Below are 21,473 nucleotides of genomic sequence, written 5' to 3' on the forward strand. Positions count from 1 at the left end.
CACAAGTTGCATGAAAAAGGACAATTGGTGACTGTCTTTTTATAAAATTAAATTTAAAATATCACACACATGCACGTATATATTGGTGGCCGCGGATTAACGATAAATTAAGGATCCATTTCATTATTTGGATTACGTGACATTACTTGCGTTCCTCGTCGAACCCACACTTAGATCATCATAAAAAAGATAAATCATGAAATATACCTAAATTGTCAAAGTTAAAGATTGCGTCCACTGATATTTATAAAATACCACCCCCAGAATAAATTACTTTTCTCAAGAATTGATCTCACGATAATAACGTTCAGCATGATTGCTCTTTACGACCACTTTCTTTACCACTTGACTGTGACTCGAGAATTAAGGGTCCATTTCATTATTAATCGGTTTATAATTTGTTTTTTAATTATAATTTTTTAATTTAAATTTTTCTTCATAATTATTAAGTTTAAAGTAACATGGCTAATCAAACCGATCAAATTACTCAAATTGAACAGATTATCTTTTTCTTAAAATTGAAATTGAACCAATCAAATAAATGCTCGAATAAAAAACTTGAAAAGGACATCTCTTGCCTAACTTTTGTAAAATTAAATTTAAAATATCACACACACATACGTATATATTGGTGGCGATCGATTAAGGGTCCATTCCATTGTCAATCGTCTACAATTTGTTCTTTTTTAATTGTAGTTCTTAGATTTGAAAATTGTCTTCACAATTATTAGGTTTAAAGTATATTTCAAGTTTTTTTTTTTTTTTAAATATGAAAAGAAAGATGGGTAAAGAGTAATCGAACCGATCAAATTGCTCAAATTAAACAAACTACTTTTTGTTTTTAAAATTGAAACCGAATCAATCGAATAAATATTCAAATCGAAAAATTAAGGAGGATATTTGGTGCCTACTTTTTGTAAAATTAAATTTAAAATATCACAAACACACACACACATCCATGTATACATTGGTGCCAACATATATTAACGATAGATTAAGGGTCATTTCCATTATCAATCAGTCTATAAATTTTTTTTTTTCTAATTGTAGTTTTTAGATTTGAAATTGTTTTCACAATTATTAGGTTTAAAATATAATATAAACTATTTTTTCTTGTAAAAAATAAAAAAGAGAGATGGATAAAAGATAATCGAATCGATTAAATTACTCAAATTAAACAGAATATATTTTTTTTAAATTGAATCCGAATCAACCGAATAAATGCTCAAATCAAAAAACTGAAGATGACATTTGGTGCCTACCTTTTTTAAAATTAAATTTAAAATATCACACACACATGTATACATTGATGCTGACATATATTAACGATAGATTAAGGGTCTTTTCTATTATCAATCAGTCTACAAATTGTTTTTTTCTAATTGTAGTTCTTAGATTTGAAATTGTTTTCACAATTATTTGGTTTAAAGTATAATATAAGCTATTTCTTCATATAAAAAATAAAAAAGAGATACGGGTGAAAGATAATCGAATCAATCAAAGTGTTCAAATGGAATATAATATATATTCTTTAAATTAAACTCGAACCAACCGAATAAATGGTCAAATCGAAAAATTGAAGATGACATTTAGTGCCCATCTTTTGTAAAATTAAATTTAAATATCACACACACATATGTATTCATTGGTATTAAGAGTCTATTCCATTATCAATCACTCTACAATTGATTCTTTCTAATTTTAGTTCTTAGATTTAAAATTGTCTTCACAATTATTAGGCTTAAAGTATGTTCTAAACTATTTTATCTTGTAAAAAATGAAAAGGAAGACTCGTCAAGGGTAATCAAACTGATCTAATTGCTCAAATTGAACAAATTATTTTTTAAAAAAAAGTAAAATCAAACCAATCGAATAAATGATCAAATCAAAAAATTGAAGAAGACATTTGGTGTCTACCTTTTGTAAAATTAAATTTAAAATATCACACACACATACATATGTATACATTGGTGGCTACGAATTAACAATGGATTAAGGGTTCATTCCATTATCAATCAGTCTACAATTTGTTCTTTGTAATTGTAGTTCTTAGATTTAAAATTGTCTTTACAATTATTAAGTTTAAAGTATGTTCTAAACTATTTTATCTTGTAAAAAATAAAAGAGAAGACGGATAAAGGGTAATCAAATTGTTCAAATTGAATAGACTAATTTTTTCTTTTTTTAAATTGAAACCAAACCAACTGAATAAATACTTAAATCGAAAAACTACAGAGGATATTTGGTGCCCAATATGTAAAATTAAACTTAAAATATCACACACACACACTCACATGTGTACATTGGTGGTTACGGATTAACAATGGATTAAGGGTTCATTCCATTATCAATCAGTTTACAATTTGTTCTTTTCTAATTATAGTTCTTAGATTTGCAATTGTCTTCACAATTATTAGGCTTAAAATATGTTCTAAACTGTTTTTTCTTGTAAAAAAATGAAAAGAAAAATGGCAAAGGGTAATCAAATTGCTTAAATTAAATAAACTATTTTTTTTTTTAAATTGAAACCGAACCAACTAAATAAATGCTCAAATCGAAAAACTAAATAGGACATTTGGTGCCTACCTTTTGTAAAATTAAATTTAAAATATCACACACACATATATACATTGGTAGCGACAGATTAACGATGGATTAAGGGTCCATTATTAGTGATGTGTCATAATGCTAAATTTAGATGATGTTTGGCATGCTTGTAATTTAAGTACATTTGATATATTTTTGTATACCTATCAATAAAAGACAAATTTATCATTATTCATTAAACTCTCCAATTTGTTATACGAATGAATCCATTGATTTTCTCTTTGAGAGTCTTATTCCTAAAGTGTTAAAAATATGTGACAAGATTCTCTGGTTACGGTATTTCTTAAATATTCATGGTTCTTAGATTAGTTGGATGAGGACTCTTATTAGTCAATTATGGACTGGTACGGAGTTTACTACCTTGTTTAGTATGAGATATTAATAGTTAGAGACGGTGAGTCACATGTCATATGACATGATAATGTTTCTAGTAAACTTGTGGATGGTTGTTAAAGGATAACGCACTAAATGTGACACCAATGACTGATCACATGGTATTGTAGATAATGATCTAGTCATCAAGTTATAATTATATAACTAATTCTTAGACTTGAACTGACACAGTTGTCTTGTGTATTTGTGTGCAGGATTTGCTAATGTGTCGAACCATTCAATTGCAAGATGTGGACGTTCATTTATGTGGTTCCATATTGTTGGTGCATGGAGGCAGGTGTTCAGGGATACGATTTGTCTCCCTCGTCATCACTGATGAGACGAACATCCTATGTGGTCTACTGTTAGTGTGATAGGAAAGTCATTGGCCAAGACAATATGATTAATCAAGAAAGTGTTTCTTGAGGTGTCATCTAATCACGCTGATAAGATTTGACACATAGTTATTGACTTTGTAAGTTTAATGTACTATGAATCTCGCTTGATCAAGACGTTGGGTGATAGAAGGATTGTATTACACGGTAATAGTCAATTGTAATAGACTCATTTGAATTTTGACTTCATTGCCTTCTATATTGTGCTAGACCATTGCTAGGCGCTTCCCAAGGCCTTTCAAATCATCACTAGAATATAGAGATATTCTCGTGACAATTCGAGCAATATCAGTTGGTGTTAAAAATGAAAGTCAATGGTAGAAAATGTGCCAAAACCACCAACTTGATGTGGATCAGTGTAAAGGTTATAATCAAAGCATTTTTTAATAGAAATATAGCACAGCAGAAGCATAAAACATATACAACGAAAATCAAAATCGTCCTTGCAAGACTTAATATTTATCATCTATATGCAACAAATGAAAAAAAAAAAAATGCCATAAGGGGTTTAAGGAATACTTTTTGAAGAAAGATCCGATCCCGATTGTCCACGCAATGACTGTCTTCTCGCTGATCAGCAAGCTTCTAGCAATCTCCTTGTCTACTCCTCATCCCTGCAAGCACCCGAGTGACCAGCCTACCTCCATAAGTGTAGAGGACCTAGTTGATCCATACCTCAGCTACCACATAACCCTTCAACAGAGCCGTGCTAGGACCTTCTCGATGGAGGTGACCCAAAGCTATGTGCGATCCCTTCCTCAGTTGCTCAGTGGTTGTCCAACGATCTCTCTATGAGGAAGAGAGTGATGAAGAAGCTGTGTCGGCCAAGCTCCGAGCAAGAATGAGCAAGGCCATAGCTCAAGCAAGGAAAATGAAGAAACAGACATCAAACAGGAACAAGAGCAATGACAATGGAAAAAAAAGAACAAGGAAGAAGAGACGCAAAAAGGAGTTGCTCGTGAGCCTCTTCATCTTCTTCAATATCACTTCTCTTCTCTTCTATCACACAACCCTTCTACCAAGCCCATGTCTTCTCTCCTCTTGTAGTCCACCTTTTCTGCATGCCTTGCCCATCGCTTGCATCAGAGCATTAAATGCTCTGATGCGACAAAGCTGAGACATGATAAATAACAGAAACAATCGACAACATAAAGAACCCAGTCAATTGTTTTTAGGCGGTCGACTTTCCTTATGCACTGGTCGATAGAAGTTAATAGGTCGACAACATGCGAGCATCGATCGACTGTTCCAAACGGGCAATCGCTCTATGTACCTGTTGATCGATTCTAACTGCCAAGCTCTAACTTTGTCCAAATGCCACTAAGGCCCTATTATCCGATAACAGCTTTTCATAACCATAGATCCACAAGTCTCGCACACACAAGCAACCAACATCACTGACTAACAATGATGAGAAAATCACTAAGAACAATGAATCACTAATCCGCTACATTACACGGTATGCATATGACTTTCTAGGTTCACAGCCATGTAACAATCAGGACATATCAACTTCTTAATGTTGGTCAATCCCCGTTGACCTACTAAGAGGATTTCTCAAAATTCCCAGAGCACCCTAAAAAATCTTGAGTATCATCTAGCCAGAACTCAAGAAAAATATCCTAATGGAAATGAAGTCGAACTTCATATGAATCTATTAAGGCTCCTCGATTACCATGCACTATAGTTATTCCACTGACTAACATCCCGACCGAGTGCAAGTCATGGACTGATTAAACTCACAAAACTCGATAACTATGACAGATCCAATACAATGTGTGATACAGGTATCATGTCAGATCTAATCTAACATTGAAACTTTTTCAAATCTCATGCTCACCCTGGCTAGAGAATTTCCAATCACAATCAGCTACATAGGTCACATAGGATGTTTGACCCCAACAAATAGAGGTCAATGGATCCCATCGATGCACATATGCCTCTATACATCACTGCATAGAGACCACACAAAGAGCATTCTCACCTCTTACACCGAATAGTTTCGCTCAACGATAAATCCCTGACATCAGTACACAAAACACTATGTCGCCTCTAGTCAAAAGACTAGATACACAATCGAGAGCTAGCGACAAATCATTAATCTTCTAGCCATGTGATCTATTGCAAATGTCACATTCAGTAGATGTTTTTCCAACACCAACCCATATGTCTACTATATGTATACCATGCAATGTGATGTGTGACTCACCACCCTATCTCATTAGCATCTCCATGCTAAACAATAATAGTAGCTCATGTATCAATCGACTAATCATAGTCCCCAAGTCTAAGAACTGGGAATATCTTTAAGAAATTTTGAACTAGAAATCCAAATCACACAATCTTAACAACTTGAGAGTAGGAACTCTGCCAGGAAGTCTAGGGAGTCATTCATAAGATAAGAGGGAGAGATATAAATGAAGAGTGTTGGTGTTATCTATTTGTTAGTGGACAACGAATCTGAAAAGTCACACACCATATAGCGTGGCATCTTGTATAGGCATTATACATTTGTTGTATTTTGGACATCATTAATTGTTAATGATAGTTTTGGATATGTCATTAAGTGTTATATGTTTAATTGAATTATATATTATGATATAATTCAATTATATTATATGTTATTTTATTTTTGAGTCAGTTCAATTGAATTATATGTTATAATATATAATAATAATACTATCATGTTATATCATGTTTTATCTTAATAATAAAATAAATTAAAAGAATTTTCAGTCTTAAAATTTGAACTATTAAAGAATACCTTTTTATGATTAGGAATTTATTTTCTCATTAATGAATATTCAATAGTAAATATAAATTTACACATAATCTGTTATTCAAAATTTAATACATTTTTTATCCATACATTTTCTTTCCCAAGTTAAATTGGTGTTATTTTAATCCAATTTAAATTTATTTAAGTTAAATTGGATTAAATAAATCAAACTCACAAGTTAATTCAAGTGCGCTTCATATTATTAGCTCATTTTGATAACATTACGGGATTATGAAGTCTAATTAAATGAATTACGAATTTTAAATCAAATAAATTTTAATTAAATTAAGTCCAGTTGAATTAAAAATCAACTCTCAAACCCATTTAACTTTCAATCTTATTTATAAACATAAGATTGCCTAATAAAAATAACTCTCGAATTTGGCGACCTAATGACATGATAATTTTGATGTGTCTAAATAAATGTTAAATTTTAAATGTTAAACATTATTATTATATACCAAAAATTCACTAAACCCTAACAAAATTTAGGAAACTCAATAAACTCTCTTCTAAACCTAATGCACAAAAACCAAGAAGCACGTGGAAAGTGACGTCCAAACACGGCCTTGCCAAAGTTTGAAATCCAAGAGCAAAATAATAATATATCCTCGAAGTTGAAGCTTGTTGGGACTCGACAAGTTGAAATGACAGTGCTTGGTGAGCCAATTGCTGGCTTTTAACTTTTGACAGATAAACAAGGACACCCGTGCAGCGCAGCCAGCCAGCCACTTGTGAAGCTTTTAGTAAAAAGACAAGACTTCATTGATATTTTATTGGCAAGAAAAAAAGCAAATAGTAACCCACAACCCCTAGCCAGCTGGGTGACACCAACACTCTCATTCAGCATTACCCTTTCAATATAACATGCGTGTATCTTTGCTCATAGCAATAGAGATGGATAAATAGCACTGAAATAAGGTCTTTTTCACGTACCCAGCAAGAAACATGGCCCCCTACGGCGCCACAGCTAAATCGGGGTTCTATGCATAAACAACAGCCAGACGATGATGGGGACTTGAACCTAAACAATACCCTCTTGTCGGCACTTCCCATAAGAGACAAAAATGCAAGATAGAAACTTTCTTTCTTAAACACGCAAGATAGCACTATAGCAGCAACTTTCCTTCCTTAAACAACGACCACAACTAGAAAATGCAAGACTACGGGCAGTTTCCATAGAGAGAATGCCAGACAGCAAGCACTATAGCAGCTTTCTTAAACAAACAACCATAAACGCAAGGTTAGGTCCTAGACCCACCTCCAAAACTAGTTCAGACGTCTGGCAGTGACCTAGCCAAACTTGCAACATACATGCGAAGGGAGAAACAATCTAATGAATAAGAATGTGATCAGATCCTCGCATGTTCGGTGAAAATTTCCTCTCGTTAGCTTTCTGAAAAGATCAAAATTCAATTTCGTGGGAGAAGTGAGACTCAAATGACCATTATAGTTGTGAATCAAAAGACCTATTCTCCTAGTCCATTTCACTTTTGTCATTCGGATGGTCTTTTGATACAAATCCTAGCCCTAAATCCACATCCAACGACAAAGGAAAAAGCTACACCTTTCCCCATCCCGTAACAAAGAGAAAAGGGCACTTAGTGACAATCTAGTTTTTGGCACTACATGTCCAGAACTAGGGACAGTGAGCGAAAGGAACACAAGTGCACCCATCTATCTATCTCTTTAATGTCAAGTTGTCTTCCCATTTTCATTTTCATATTATGAAAATGGGTTACGTAGGTGGTGATGTTTTCTTCCAGGCAATAGTATGAATGGAAAATGCTTGTCTCCTTCTTCATCCATGGGGCACTCCTGGAATGATGGCACAGCCATTTATCATTCTCTACTGAAACCTCATGGCCTAAATTCGGTACTGGGACTACAAACACAACGTGAAATTGCAAAGGCTAGATACCATCTCAGAAAAGAAAAGGCTAGAAACTAGATTAATATTGACACGGAAAACTGATTTCGATAGATATAACTCTTTCTATTGGTGAAGAATCTGCTTTTACAGATATGGGTGCTGTAAATTAGCTCAAACTTTCATCCTCTTTGATGGGCCTTGATCGATAATTGGATCAACTGTAGGAACTTGGGACTCTGCTGCTTGCTGCGCTTCAGAGTCATTCTCTCCTTCTGCAGTTCGAGGGGGTGCATAGCCTTCTGGAAAAGGTGGGGGAGGAGGAGCTGGTGGTAGCTGCAAAACATACAGAAAAAGATGATACATGCCAATTAGCTCTCTGATTCTTAAGGAATAAAACAGTCAATTTTCATGATTCCTAATTTCAGCAAACCAAGCTCAAAGATTGGACCTATCAAACAACTACCCTTTTTCCTCTTTTTTTTTCTATTTTCTGATTAAGTGTTATCAACCAACTGTCAGGTCCTCAGATCTCACAAGGTCAATTCTCTTCTAATTGAGAGAATTAGGGCAGAATTTAGGGAGAAATGAGAGGAAGTTTCAGAGCAAGAGAGGGAAACAGAAATAGGCAAGAGAGAAAACAGACTCAAGAGAGAGAGAGAAACATAGAATTCTGGAAATAAGCTTTTCGGTACCTTTGCATTCAGCTGGATTAGGTTTATGTACTAATCCAGGCAGTTAAGTTTGGCGCCAACAAGGCTGCCAATACAAAGTTCAAAGTACAACTATGAGCAGCTAATCAAAGTACAACTGCTGTAAAATACCAATAAACCCTTACAAACATTAGGTGCATGACACCAACTTCTTTGCCATTTTGTTGAGAGCTTTACTCAATATCTTAGATATGAAAATTCTTTGTCACACCTTCCTCTATTCCTTTGTCACAATTAATTTAAGCAACCAAGAAAATTTGAATCACAAAGGTGGTTGGCCAAATGGTCTTTGTTGGAACTTGGAAGTATAATTGGGCTCTGATACCCCTTTGCTGGAGGAAGAGGAATATTTGGAAGAAGCTAATTTTATTCACCATGGCTTGTAGGTTAATGCATCAAGGAAACTCTACGGAATGGAAAGGAAGATAAGAAATATTTCTTCATTCAAGAGCATATGGTGCTCCACTCTACTGAACACAACTTCCTAACTAGGTACTTTTAGACTCATACACGTGTATCCTTCACATATCAAAGCACTCATCACTTCCAGTTCCATGTTGCACATCCCCTGTATCTATGACTACTATTTATGATTTAAGTTTATATTTCCAACTGGTCTAAGGCTTGTTACTTACAGTCAAGGCTTCAATTTTATCCCTTGCATCTACTACAGTGATTTAAGGCTATTGGATTCAGTTGCACCTAATGGGACTGGGGGTTAGAATATGGCTCAAACTAGAATGTTGCATATTCCTTACGTCCCCTAACAAGTAAGAGACAACTATGGTCACTTTCAAACAGAGTCACAACAGGGTTGCTGCCTGCTACCCTACTGTTCAGACAAAAAAGACAATAATGATGATGATAAAAGATTTTGAAATGGATCAATGTACCTTGCGCTGTAATGAAGCAAGAATATGATCTATCCGTTTTACTTCCTTAAAGTCAATTGTCTCTTTCCCAACCTTTGGTTCAAAAGCTGTGCTCCCATTTTCAGCATCTACTGCAAAGAATGTACATAAAAATTATAATTTAAGTATCTAGGTAAATAGTGTAGCAAATGTGTCAATATTCTTCAGGATATGATTAGTTAACCACTACTCTCTTTTAATAAAAAACATGAAATATAACATTGAAAAACTCATATCTCAATAGGTTGATTGTTTATACAAAGTTAAATAATATAACTGCATGCTTTAGGATCCCACAAGTACAGATGAAAATCATATCACTCACAAGCATAACTTTGCTAGTTGGCAAAGAGAAAACAAAATAACAAATAATAATAATAAAATAAAATCACTTCGCTAAAAAGTTGTTAATAAGATGATAAAAACAAAATTTTCCAAATTTACACAGTACATAAATGCAGATTAGCAATTACAACAGATGGATAACAGTTCTCTTATTTGTGTGTTCTAGGAAAGGACTCTGCTAGATACTAAATGCCACACAAATCATTGTGATACTAAAGTCATGCTTCATCATGCGCATTTGAGAGAGTGCTTAGCAAGTACGGAAACATGAATAAGAACAGTGAAAAATCTATTATTCAATCGTAGGATAAGCATCTTTGTGAACTGTTTATGTTAATATTGTCCAATGTTGGTTGGGTATATTTTCTACCGATAAAAAAAGGGTAAAAAGAAAAAAAGGACAATGTTCTGCATCAGCTTCTATACAATCTGTAATGGTTTTTACTGGTGTTACCACCCTGTTTTGGAAATTTTTAGGTTGTATTGATATGTAAGATGGAAGATAATTTAAACAATACACCTTAGGGTTATACTTATCTCAAACAATATTATTAGATCTGTGAACAAAAGTAAGTGGTGGAATTAAATGTGAAACGATATAAGTTCAGATGGTAGAATGACCAAACACAATGATTGAAGAAACCAAATATTGGGGTCTTGTCATATTCTCATAACAAGCTTGGTTGTTGGTGATGATCTTTCCTGTATCCCTCAGTTATAGGAGATTGATTAGAATGACAGAATAATAAATTGTGTAGTGAACAGATAGCCCATATCGAACTTTCCTCATACTAACATTTCATGCTTTGCCAAAAAGGAACACATGACAAATGGAAAACAGATGAGTATGTACATTTAATATACCTAATTTGAACTCATAATCCTCATGCAACAGTTGTGACTTAGAGGTTGTCTGATGTACATGCAACAGTTGACCGACTTAGTGTAAACCAATAAACAGGGCACATTGCAAATTGAAATAGCTTTGGGTTTTAATTTATGAAAAAGCTAACCGAGGTGCTGATCAAGCAGTCTAAAAATTAAAGGGTGACCAGTCCACCAATTCATTTTACTTGGCAATTGATCAGTACGCTTGGTAGGTCAATTGGGAAAAATAACTATGAAGGGGAAAGAAAATAGACCTGACAAAAGGCTTACATCCTTTAGAGTCGTGACATTTTAAATGCTTGAGAAAAGCAAGAAAACTCATTTATTCCTACAGGACACTGTAGCTCAAGATAAGCAAGAAACTTACTTATTCCTACTGGACAAAGTACCTCAAAATCAATCTAAATCACGTTTACTTAAATTTCATGAAATACAACTGATGGATTATTAGAGAATTGATCAGTAACTTGGTACCTGTCAGGAACCTAGGCCTGACTTGTGTTTATCTTGGAGATAGAATCGGGAGAATAGGAGAAAGAGAGAAATGGGAAAGGATCAGGCAGAATGAAGAGAGAATAATAGAGAGAGAAAGAGATGGAGGATTAGACAGGAAAATAGAAAGAGAGAGAAGGAAATAGATGGGAGATGGGGAGAATTAGAGAGAAACCGAGAGAGAGGGAGAATTTAGAGACAATGGAATAACTTTTAATTCATCTGAAAGCATCCAATCGGCCAAGAGGTTACATATTTATATAGGAAGCTAACCAACAGTTATTTGTGTTAGTTTTCGCTCTTCCACTAAAAGTAATTGCTCCTAAACACTACACAACTATCTCTAAACGGTAAATATTAACTAATACAATTTTGTAGATATAAAAATAAAACATAACTAGCCTAAACCGTGGCATTCCCTCCCTCTTAAAGATTTCTTATCCTCAAGAAATCTCATCGTCTAGCCCACTACGTCAGCCAATCCTTGCAGCATCTTTCCCTTCTTCACCTTCATCCAATCCTTCCATATACAGCAATTGCCTTTTGTACTGGTGGCCTGGGCTGAATTTCTCTCCACACCTGTAGCACAATCCTAGTTGCCTCCTCTGATCCATGGCCAGGGATTTTGCTGAAATATTAACCCTAGGATTCCATCCTGATGTTGCAGTCCCCAGATTTCCTTCCAATTGCTGACCTGTTGAAGGTTGAATTTCTGCTGGGATGTGGTGCCTTTTAAAGATTGCTTCCAAATCCATTTCTTGTAATCTTGCCTTCTCAACAGCCCGTTTGACTACTTGACAGTTGCAGGTTGCATCATCTTAACCACTAGCCTCAATTCCTCATTAAATCCGTTGATAAACTAGAAACAAAATAATCTTCAGTCAAGGCAGGATGTGCATTCATCATTAGAGACCTCAATTCTTCAAAGCAGACTTGGTAGTCTATCGCTGACCCTTCTTACTTCAACTTATTAAACTCCTTGATTGTGTCTATCATAGGTTTCACACCGAACCTTACACAAAAGTCCTACACAGTCTTCCCAATTTGTCTCATCTCTCACTTTGTTCCACCCTTGGAACCATGCATCAGCCATGTCATTGAAGTAGGCTGTTGCAAGGTTTATTCTCTGACTTTCAGCCACATGATAATATTGGAAAAACCTCTCACACCTCCTAACCCATCACCTGGGTCTAGCACCCTCAAACATGGGAATTTCCAACCTAGGTAGGGGTGTGTATAGGTGACTTGGGTAGGGTCCTAGATGGCCTGGTCTATTGCTGGTTGTTCCTCATCTTCCTGTGACATGGAAGCATGAGGGGGAATGCTTGCTCGTGTCAAGATTTGTTCTGACACAACTCTTGGAGAAAAATCTTCTGACAAGCTGGCCTGAGCCATCTTGGAAAACATCTTCAGGAGCCCATCCAACCTCTGGCCCATGTTAGCCACTTTCCTTTCCAGTGACTACACTACCTCTCTAGTAGCAATGTTGGTGGCTATGTGCTCTTCGGCAACAGCTCAGTTCTTCCTGCGTCCGTCGCAAACCCAACTCTAGGATGTCCAACCTTGTTTTTGTCTGTTTTGTGTGGGTTCCCTCTGCCAATGCCTTGGTTCGTTTCTTCTATCTTGCTTTGGCAGGCGATGAAACTGCTTCTAGAATTTCAGTAACCACCTCAAATCTTATGTCAGAGCTGGTAACTACCTTTGGTCAATCTCCAAAAACCAGTAACTACAATTGCTAGGGTTGCTGGAGTCCAGCCAAGAACTGGGTGCTCTAATATCAATTTGTCAAGAACCCGTGCCTAACTTGTGTTTATCTTGAAGATAGAATAAGGAGAATAGGAGAAATAGAGAGAAATTGGAAAGGATCAGACAATAAGGGAGAATAACAAAGAGAGAGAGAGAGATGGAGGATTAGACAAAAAAATAGAGAGAGAGATAGGGAAATAGATGGGAGATAGGGAGAATTAGAGAGAAACCAAGAGAGAAAGGGAGAATTTCAGAGACAAGGGAATAACTTTTAATTCATCCAAAAGCATCCAATCGGCCAAGGGGTTATAGCTTTATATAGGAAGCTAACCAACAGTTATTTGTGGTAGTTTTCACTCCTCCACTAGAGATAATTGCTCCTAAACACTACACAACTATATTTAATCTATAACTAACTAACTAATACAATTTTGCAGATATAAAAAATATATATATATAACCAGCCTAAACCGTGACAGTACCTCAATGGGAAAAAAACTATGATGGGAAACAAAATAAACCTTACAGAATATTCACATGGTCCACAGTCTTGACTTCACAAAATGTTAGAAAAAAGCAAGAAAACTTTGTTTCACTCCTACCAGTGACAGGCATCTCAAAATCAATCTAAAACACTGTGATTACTTCAGACTTCAACAAAGACATCTGAATGTTTATCAGACAAACTTTACCCTACATAACAGTATCTAGAACTCACAAGCAACACTATGAAACATAGATATCTGAGAAATTTTAAACATAGCAGGCATCTTAAATTACATAGGCTAAACAAAGAACCATGTGAAATTCAGTTAAGTGAGCTGAATATAGGTAGAAATAGCATTATGTACAAATAGAATTAGTAATCCACCTAATGCCTAAGTTAGAATATCACTAAGAACTCAGTTGCAAAGGCTGTGAAAGGAAATGCGTGAAGGCACACCAAAGAACATTATATGATTGCCCGCTTAGTTTTCCTCTCCACACGCATGATAAGACTACATGTATTTAAACTCCCAATCTTTGTATTACTAGGTGCATTGTGCATCAGGATTACCCTTTGCCTTCACCCTATTTTGTTTTAGAAACTTTTACTACTACAAGTTTACTGCAAGGCAACTAATAATTTCAATTTATTATCTTCAACATCTATAAATTTCAGGATTGAACAATAATGATTATCTTCTTATTATATCAAGACATGAATGCTAAGGTACCATTTCCAATCTTCTCCAACCTTGAGGCTGCCGTAGTAAAAGCTTTTGATATATGATATAAAGCCCGCCCCTGTCACATAACGAAACACCATGGTGATAAGTTCATGGGAATAAAAAATATGCATGTGCATATATGTAATCACCTGCATTATCATCATTCAGAATTTACAATGACAAATACAACCTCAACTTTAGGTACAAAGATGAAAGAAACCAAATAGGGGTTATATACAGTAGAGGAGAAAAAAACTACAGCATCATCAAGCCTCAAATCTAAATAAATAAAAGTTATTAGATCTATATCATTTAACAAAATCTAAATTCTAATATCAAAAATTAAAATAATTCATGACCAAGTCTGATGCAAGGCCATTACATCTCAGGTCATGCCTAATAGTTTTAATCAAATTTTCTTTGGTCTTTCTCACTATAAATATCTTCTATTACATCCACTCTTATTACAGGTACGTTTATATTCTTCTTCGCGCATGTTCATACCATCTTAAATGCGTCGTGTGCATCTCTTTAACAAGCATCAGTCCAGCTTTATACAGATGATCTCTTTCTAATGATGTATTAACAGATCCACTGTATGGCCAACTTATTTATGGTCATATTCATGTTGGTGCTTAACTACCTAATATTCTGTACCATACAATAAGGTTGGCCTTACAACTATCCACTAAAACTTCCCTTTTTAGCATAAGGGGGAAAATGAAATAGTTCCCAAAAACCAATGCACCAAGACAGTGGAAGTGCAGAAGTTCTCAGGATGAAGTAAGCACACAAGGCAATTTCGTTAAAAAGGGTAACCCAATACATGAGGCTCCTTAGTAAGAAAAGAATTAGCTACTAGGAAAATACCAAAGATTCTTAATGCATAAAAGAGTACAGTTGTCTCTCTAATCACTAGCTGTTACTTCAGTGGTCTCCCCCAACTGTAGGTTCAAATCATAGTTGGGAAATGCTATGTGCACTACATGCATTAAAAACATAATGATAGTTCCACTAATGACGAGAGAAGAACAAGGACAAAGATAACACATTAAAAGAAAAAGTTAAAAGAAGATGAAGAGACAACTAAAGAGTCAAACGCCATGGATAAGCACCACACATGAATCACCTAATAAAAATACTCCTATATATTGTCCATTCTACCAAACTTCTATCATGCAGAGTTTTAACTTGAACAACAAAATTAATACATTCATTTTTTTTTCTTGACCAGGCTAGCATAATTCTGGCTCTTATAATAGCTCTAGCCTGGCCTTTTTTCCAAATACTCTCAAACTTATGATATGCACAACAGCAAATGGTTTGGAAGACTAGGCCTCTTCAATAAGGTGACACCAAAAGTTTTAAAAACAAAGAGCAACTGTGGGCAGCAGTTGCAGTATCCAAATACACAAGGTATACTTTACAAAGCAAAATTAAACTAGGGAAGTATTTTGAGTCAAAAACAGCAATCCTTGTTAGTTGCTCATAAAAGTGAGCAAAGTCAAAACTCCAAGACTAAGGATGGCAGCATCACCTGAAAGAGGAGGAGACAGTTGTAACCCGAATAGTGTTTAGCATAGGTAAAGGTTAGGTCACTCCGCCCAAATAATGTAATAGAATATGTTGCAAGCCACTACTAAATAATAATATATAAAATAACAATAACAAGAGGGGCGGCCTTTGCTATGCACTTGCAAGTAAAAAGTAGAAAATTTCAAATGAAGCCTAACTCACTTTCAAGGTGTGGCACTTGATGGTTGCAGTTTAGCTTTTTGTTTTTTGGGCAGATATTAAACAAAGACTAGTGATGATGCCCACAGGAATCTTTAATTGATTTTTGTATAAATATTTTCATTATTTAATTTTATAAAATTATATAAATGTTGATTGACATTTATTTTGTAAAATTATAAATTAGTGTGTTGATTATCCACACACTAATTCAAGAATTTTTTCTTGAAATTTTTATTTATTTATACATATAGTTTATTTTAAAAATCAGAAAATATTAATCTTAATGAAATACTACATAGACTCAATTAGGAAATTCAAAAATGAGAAATTTTAGAGAAATTAGCTAAGAGAAATTATTTCCCTTTAGTATTCTTGTGATGAAAAATTCAATCAATTTTTTTCACTTTTTTTACAATAAACAAAGCATAAGAATATGACAATTAATTATAAATGTAAATGCAAATATTTGTTATGATGATAAAAATAAATTACAATTTATCAACAAAATCAAATGATAACAAAGACCCAGTTTGAAATTCAAAAGCAAAAAGATTTTGAGAACACAACAGTAAAAATTATTTTATTTTACTATTCTTGAAATGAAAAATCCAATATATTTTTATATATAACTTTTTGAAATATGGATAGGCTTTGTTATTTCAAATTTTGAAGAAATATGTATGTGATGTAAACATTCTTTTCAATAAATAAACAAATATTTTTAATCAATTATATCTAATAAAACATTGAATAAAATAACAACATATCCAGCCTTTATCCCACTATGTGGGGTCGGCTACATGAATTCTAGACTTCCATGTATTTCTGTCTTTTGTCATATCTTCGTTTAGGTTCATACACTTCATATCAAACTTTAATGTCTTTCCCAAAGTCTTCTTGGGTCTGCCTCTGCATCTTTTTTTTGACTAATTGTTCCATTTCATCAACTCTCCTCACAGGAGTGTCTCTTGGTCTCCTTCTCACATGACCAAACCATTTTAGTCTATTCTCCTCGATTGGCACTACTCTTACCTTATTACGAATAACTTCATTTTTAATTTTATCTTTTCTTGTATGGCTGCACATCCATCTTAACATCCTCTTCTCCGTTACACTCGTCTTTTGCTCATATTGGTATTTGACTACCCAACATTTCGAGCCATACAACAAAACTGGTCTTATAGCTGTCCTATAGAATTTTCTTTTCAGTTTTAATGGGATTTTACCATCACATAATACCTCCAATGCATTTCTCCATTTTAGCCAACCTGCCTTAATTCTATATGGGACATCCTTATGAATTTCTCCATCTTTTTGAATCACTGATCCCAAATATCGAAAATGGTCTTTTCTTTATAAAATTTGGCCTTCCAATCTTATTATAACATCCTCCACTCTTGTATTCTTACTAAATTTACAATCCATATATTCTGTTTTCTTTCTACTTAATTTAAATCCCTTAGATTCTAAATTGTTTCTCCACAACTCAAGCTTAGTGTTCACTCATTTTGTTTCATCCACCAACATTATGTCATCTGCAAATAGCATACACCATGACACCATCATTGGTCAAAAAATTAGAACATGGGATAATTTTAATTTCATATTAGTTTTTTGTTTTTTATTTTAAATTTATTCTAATATCTAATAATAGTAAATAATTGTATGATAAAATTAAAAAATAGAGAGAGAGAGAAAGTAGGCGTTCACTGCTGCCATTCATCCATCATTGTGGATGAGTGGGGATTGTTTAAATTTAAAAAAAATGATAATTTTTTGTTTTATTCTTTTTACCTTTCTGATATGGAAACTAACACTTTTAATCAATAATATTTAATAAATAATTGAATAATAGAATAAAACATGTTCAAACTACCAATGCATAGAAAAACTCATGGCTCAAAAAATTTTAACATAGGATAATTTTAATTTCAAGTTAGTCTGTTGTTTGTGATGTGCATAATAAACAAAAAAATAGAATAAAAATAATAATAAATAAAAGAAAAGAAAAGAAGGAAATGAAAATAAACAAAGAGAGGCAAAAGACCAGGCCAAGGGACCCGACAGAGTCTCCTAGGTAAGGAAGAGTCTCCAAGAGACCTCCTGTGTCGACCTTCCAAGTTGCCTCTTGGGAGAGCCAAGAACCTCCCTCAATTGAGTCTCCAGGTGACTAGTTGTGGGGCATCCTACGAAGAAACTTGCAGTTTTACCTCTAATGTCCACTTCAAAAATCTCTCAACAAATAAGGCTTATCTAATACAGTCCTTATCCCACAACAACAAGAAGTCCTACCTCTTTCAGGAAACCATTCTTATAAATAGAGGACAACCCCTACCCCCCAAGTAATTCATTCTTATTGATATCAAGTGCTCTGTGAATTCTTCAACAATCTGCCATCTACTGACTAAAACATCAAAGTGTCTGCACAGGGATCACCCTACACCCTTTGATGATGTTCTTCCTTGCAGGAATTTACAGACTTAAAAGATTTCTCGAGACTCTAAATATTATTGTTGTATTCAAACAACAACAGTTTGTATTTTAAGTTTATTCTAATATCTAATAATACTAAGAAATTGTATAATAAAACTACTGATTACCCCAACTTCAAATTGTATAATAATACTAAATAATTTCAAATTAGTTTTTTGAAACATTATTTCAAGTTAAATTACCCCATGTTCAAAATTAAGTATATAAAAAAAATGTATCATTGGTTAAAAAAATTTAACATGGGATAATTTTAATTTTAATTTGTTTGTATTTTTAAGTTTATTCTACCATCTAATAATAATAATAAATAATTAGATAAAAAAGTAGAAAAAAACTCACCGGTATAGAAATTAAAAAGAGGATTTTTGAAATTTATTTGGAAGTAAAATTATCCCATGTTAAAATTTTTTGATCAATATGTTTTGTTGAACATGGGATAATTTTAATTTCAAATAGATTTTGTTTGAATTTTAAACTTGACATGGTATAATTTTACTTTCAAATGATTTTTGGTATAGGTAGGTAGATGTCAAAAGTAAACCTCAGGGGCATATTTGGAATACAAAAGTTGTAAAGGGGCATTATGGGGACCTAAAAAGGCTCAAGTACACCATAAGCGATGTTTGCTTATTAGTAGATGAGTCTTGGTGAAATGGTAAGGTTACTCAAAAGTCTATTGTGACTTGAAGGACATAAGTTCAAGTCAGGAAACTTCTCTAGTTTGTGTTTTATCTTTTTCTTTAAACAAAATATATGAAGGGAATTCCCAGAAATCAGAAACCTGACAGAGCTTTGAACACCAAATTTGGTATTTGTTTATATAACAGAGTAGATAAAAACAGGGAGTACTATTGGCTACATGATTCTAGCTCTCCAATCATTTTTATTGTGTCTTATCTTCTTTAAGGCGCTGATGACCATAATCATATCTAAATGTCTCCCACCAAATTTTCCTTGATCTTCCTCTACCTCTTTTGCCACACTTGTTCCATTTTATCACTCTCCTCAAATGAGCCTCTATTGATCTTTTTTTTCACATAAGCAATCCATCTTAATCATGTCTCAAGCATCTAATCTTTCATAGAAGCCATTCCAACCTTGTTACAAATAACTTCATTTTTAATTTTATCTTTTCTTGTATGGCTACAAGTCCATCTCAGGACAATTCTCATTTTTCGCACATTGGTTCTTTACTGCCCAATATTCTATGCCGGACAACAAAATTGGTTTCATAACTATCTTTAAAAAATTTCTTTTAGTTTTAATGGAATCTTACTATCACATAAAACTCTAAATGCACTTTTCCATTTTAATCATTTTGCCTTAATTCTATAGATAGCATCTTCACTAATCTTGTCAGCTTTTTGGATGATTGATTTAGTATATTTGAACTGAACTTTTCTTGCTATGACTTAATCTTCAAGTTTTACCATAAAAACATCTATATTTATATATTTACTAAACTTATAGTACATATGTTCAATTTTCACTCAACTTAAAATCTTTACGGCCTAAAGTGGTCCTCCATATCTCAAGCTTAATATTCATGCCTTCTTTTGTCTCACCCACCAATAGAATGTCATCTGCAAATAGCATATATAATGGCACCTCTAACTAGATATGCTTAGTTAGTCCATCCATTATTAGGACAAATAAATAAGGGCTTAGTGTAGATCCTTGTTTTCATCCCACTATAATTGGAAAAGCCCCAGTATCTCCTTCTCATGCTGAAATGTTTTTCTGCTCCATGATACCTGCCTTTAGTGACTTGTATATAAGCAATTCATACTCCTTTCTTCTCTAAACCCTCCATAAAGCTTCTCTAAGAACATTGTCATAGGTTTTTTCTAGATTTCTAAACACCATATGCAAATACTTTTGTTTATCTCTATACCTTAAATGGCATTTATGCTAAATATTGATGATCATAATAATAAGAATAATAATCATTTAGGGAATTCTTTTTATAATAATTTTATGTTGTGTATACACTTGAGTAGTTTGAATTTTAATCTTTTCCTTTCTGGAGTATCATGTAGGCTTAACTTGTCTCAGCCTAATGAACTTGAGCTTACTTAGGCAAGATGATTCCATCCAATCAATTATTGTATAGGATGCTTCGCCAACATCAAAAAGTGTTCCTTATAAGAAGACAGAGGGTGAGGTTAAGCTAAATCAGTCCTAACACACCCCAATTGCTAACCCTATCCAATAGGCTAATAGTCTTTAAGTTTCTCACAAGTTCTTGTCAACGATTGAAGTTTAAAGCTGGATGATTGGCTATCAAATAGAAAAGGATAAAGAGCCGATTAGAAGATAAAGCCTTATTTGTTTTAAGTTTTTTAATCTCTTATGTAAATCTGTAAATTATAAAGTTATCTAGTTCTACTAATTAGGATTGTAATATGTTCCTCATTTTTACGAGAATTATTAGGAGATTTCTTGTATATTTATTAGCTAACACACGAAATGGAAGATCAAGGAATTCTATTCTCTTCAAAGTTCCTTTTGACATAGTATCAGAGCCGGCCTTCTAAGGGGCTTCTTTTTCCGGCCTCCAGTGCCTTTCTTAGCTACCACCACCTTAGGTGGATAATCAAGGCCTCCTTTGCCTCTCTTCTTCACCAGATAAGCCCTCTTTGGCTTCTTTTTTCTTTCCCAATCTTTGATCATTTATCGCTTCACCCAATAGGATAGGATGTCTACTGCCTCTAATAAGAATCCAACACCAGAGATGATGGAAACCAACAGCACCACAAAGGTTCTATTTGCTAGAATGGGCAGTACAGGCAATGGAGGAGAGTTGCAAAATCTCCAGGCGGTCTACCGGTTGAATGGGAAAAATTATCCGAAGTGGTCCCAGTTGATCCGTACTTTTCTCAAGGGAAAAGGAAAACTAAATCATCTCTTGGGG

The 21,473-nt window shown here is 34.0% G+C and overlaps 1 protein-coding gene across 2 annotated transcripts in view; it reads right to left on the minus strand.

Annotated features, from left to right (window-relative positions):
- Window positions 1-8,081: 8,081 nt before the first annotated feature.
- Window positions 8,082-21,473, minus strand: part of LOC127795634 (mediator of RNA polymerase II transcription subunit 6) — a 30,810-nt gene continuing 17,418 nt past the window's right edge. Inside the window, exons 3-5 of one of the 2 annotated variants that reach the window (XM_052327429.1) lie at window positions 14,336-14,405; window positions 9,630-9,736; window positions 8,082-8,359 (exon numbers count right to left, since the gene is read on the minus strand). In XM_052327429.1, the coding sequence (XP_052183389.1) occupies window positions 8,198-8,359; window positions 9,630-9,736; window positions 14,336-14,405 (339 nt within the window). In that variant the 3' untranslated portion in view covers window positions 8,082-8,197. Of the gene's footprint in view, window positions 8,360-9,629; window positions 9,740-14,335; window positions 14,406-21,473 lie in introns of both variants that reach the window. The other variant, XM_052327428.1, reaches the window with a different exon arrangement.

This window comes from Diospyros lotus, chromosome 2, assembly GCF_014633365.1.
Source record: "Diospyros lotus cultivar Yz01 chromosome 2, ASM1463336v1, whole genome shotgun sequence".
Lineage (NCBI taxonomy): Eukaryota > Viridiplantae > Streptophyta > Magnoliopsida > Ericales > Ebenaceae > Diospyros > Diospyros lotus.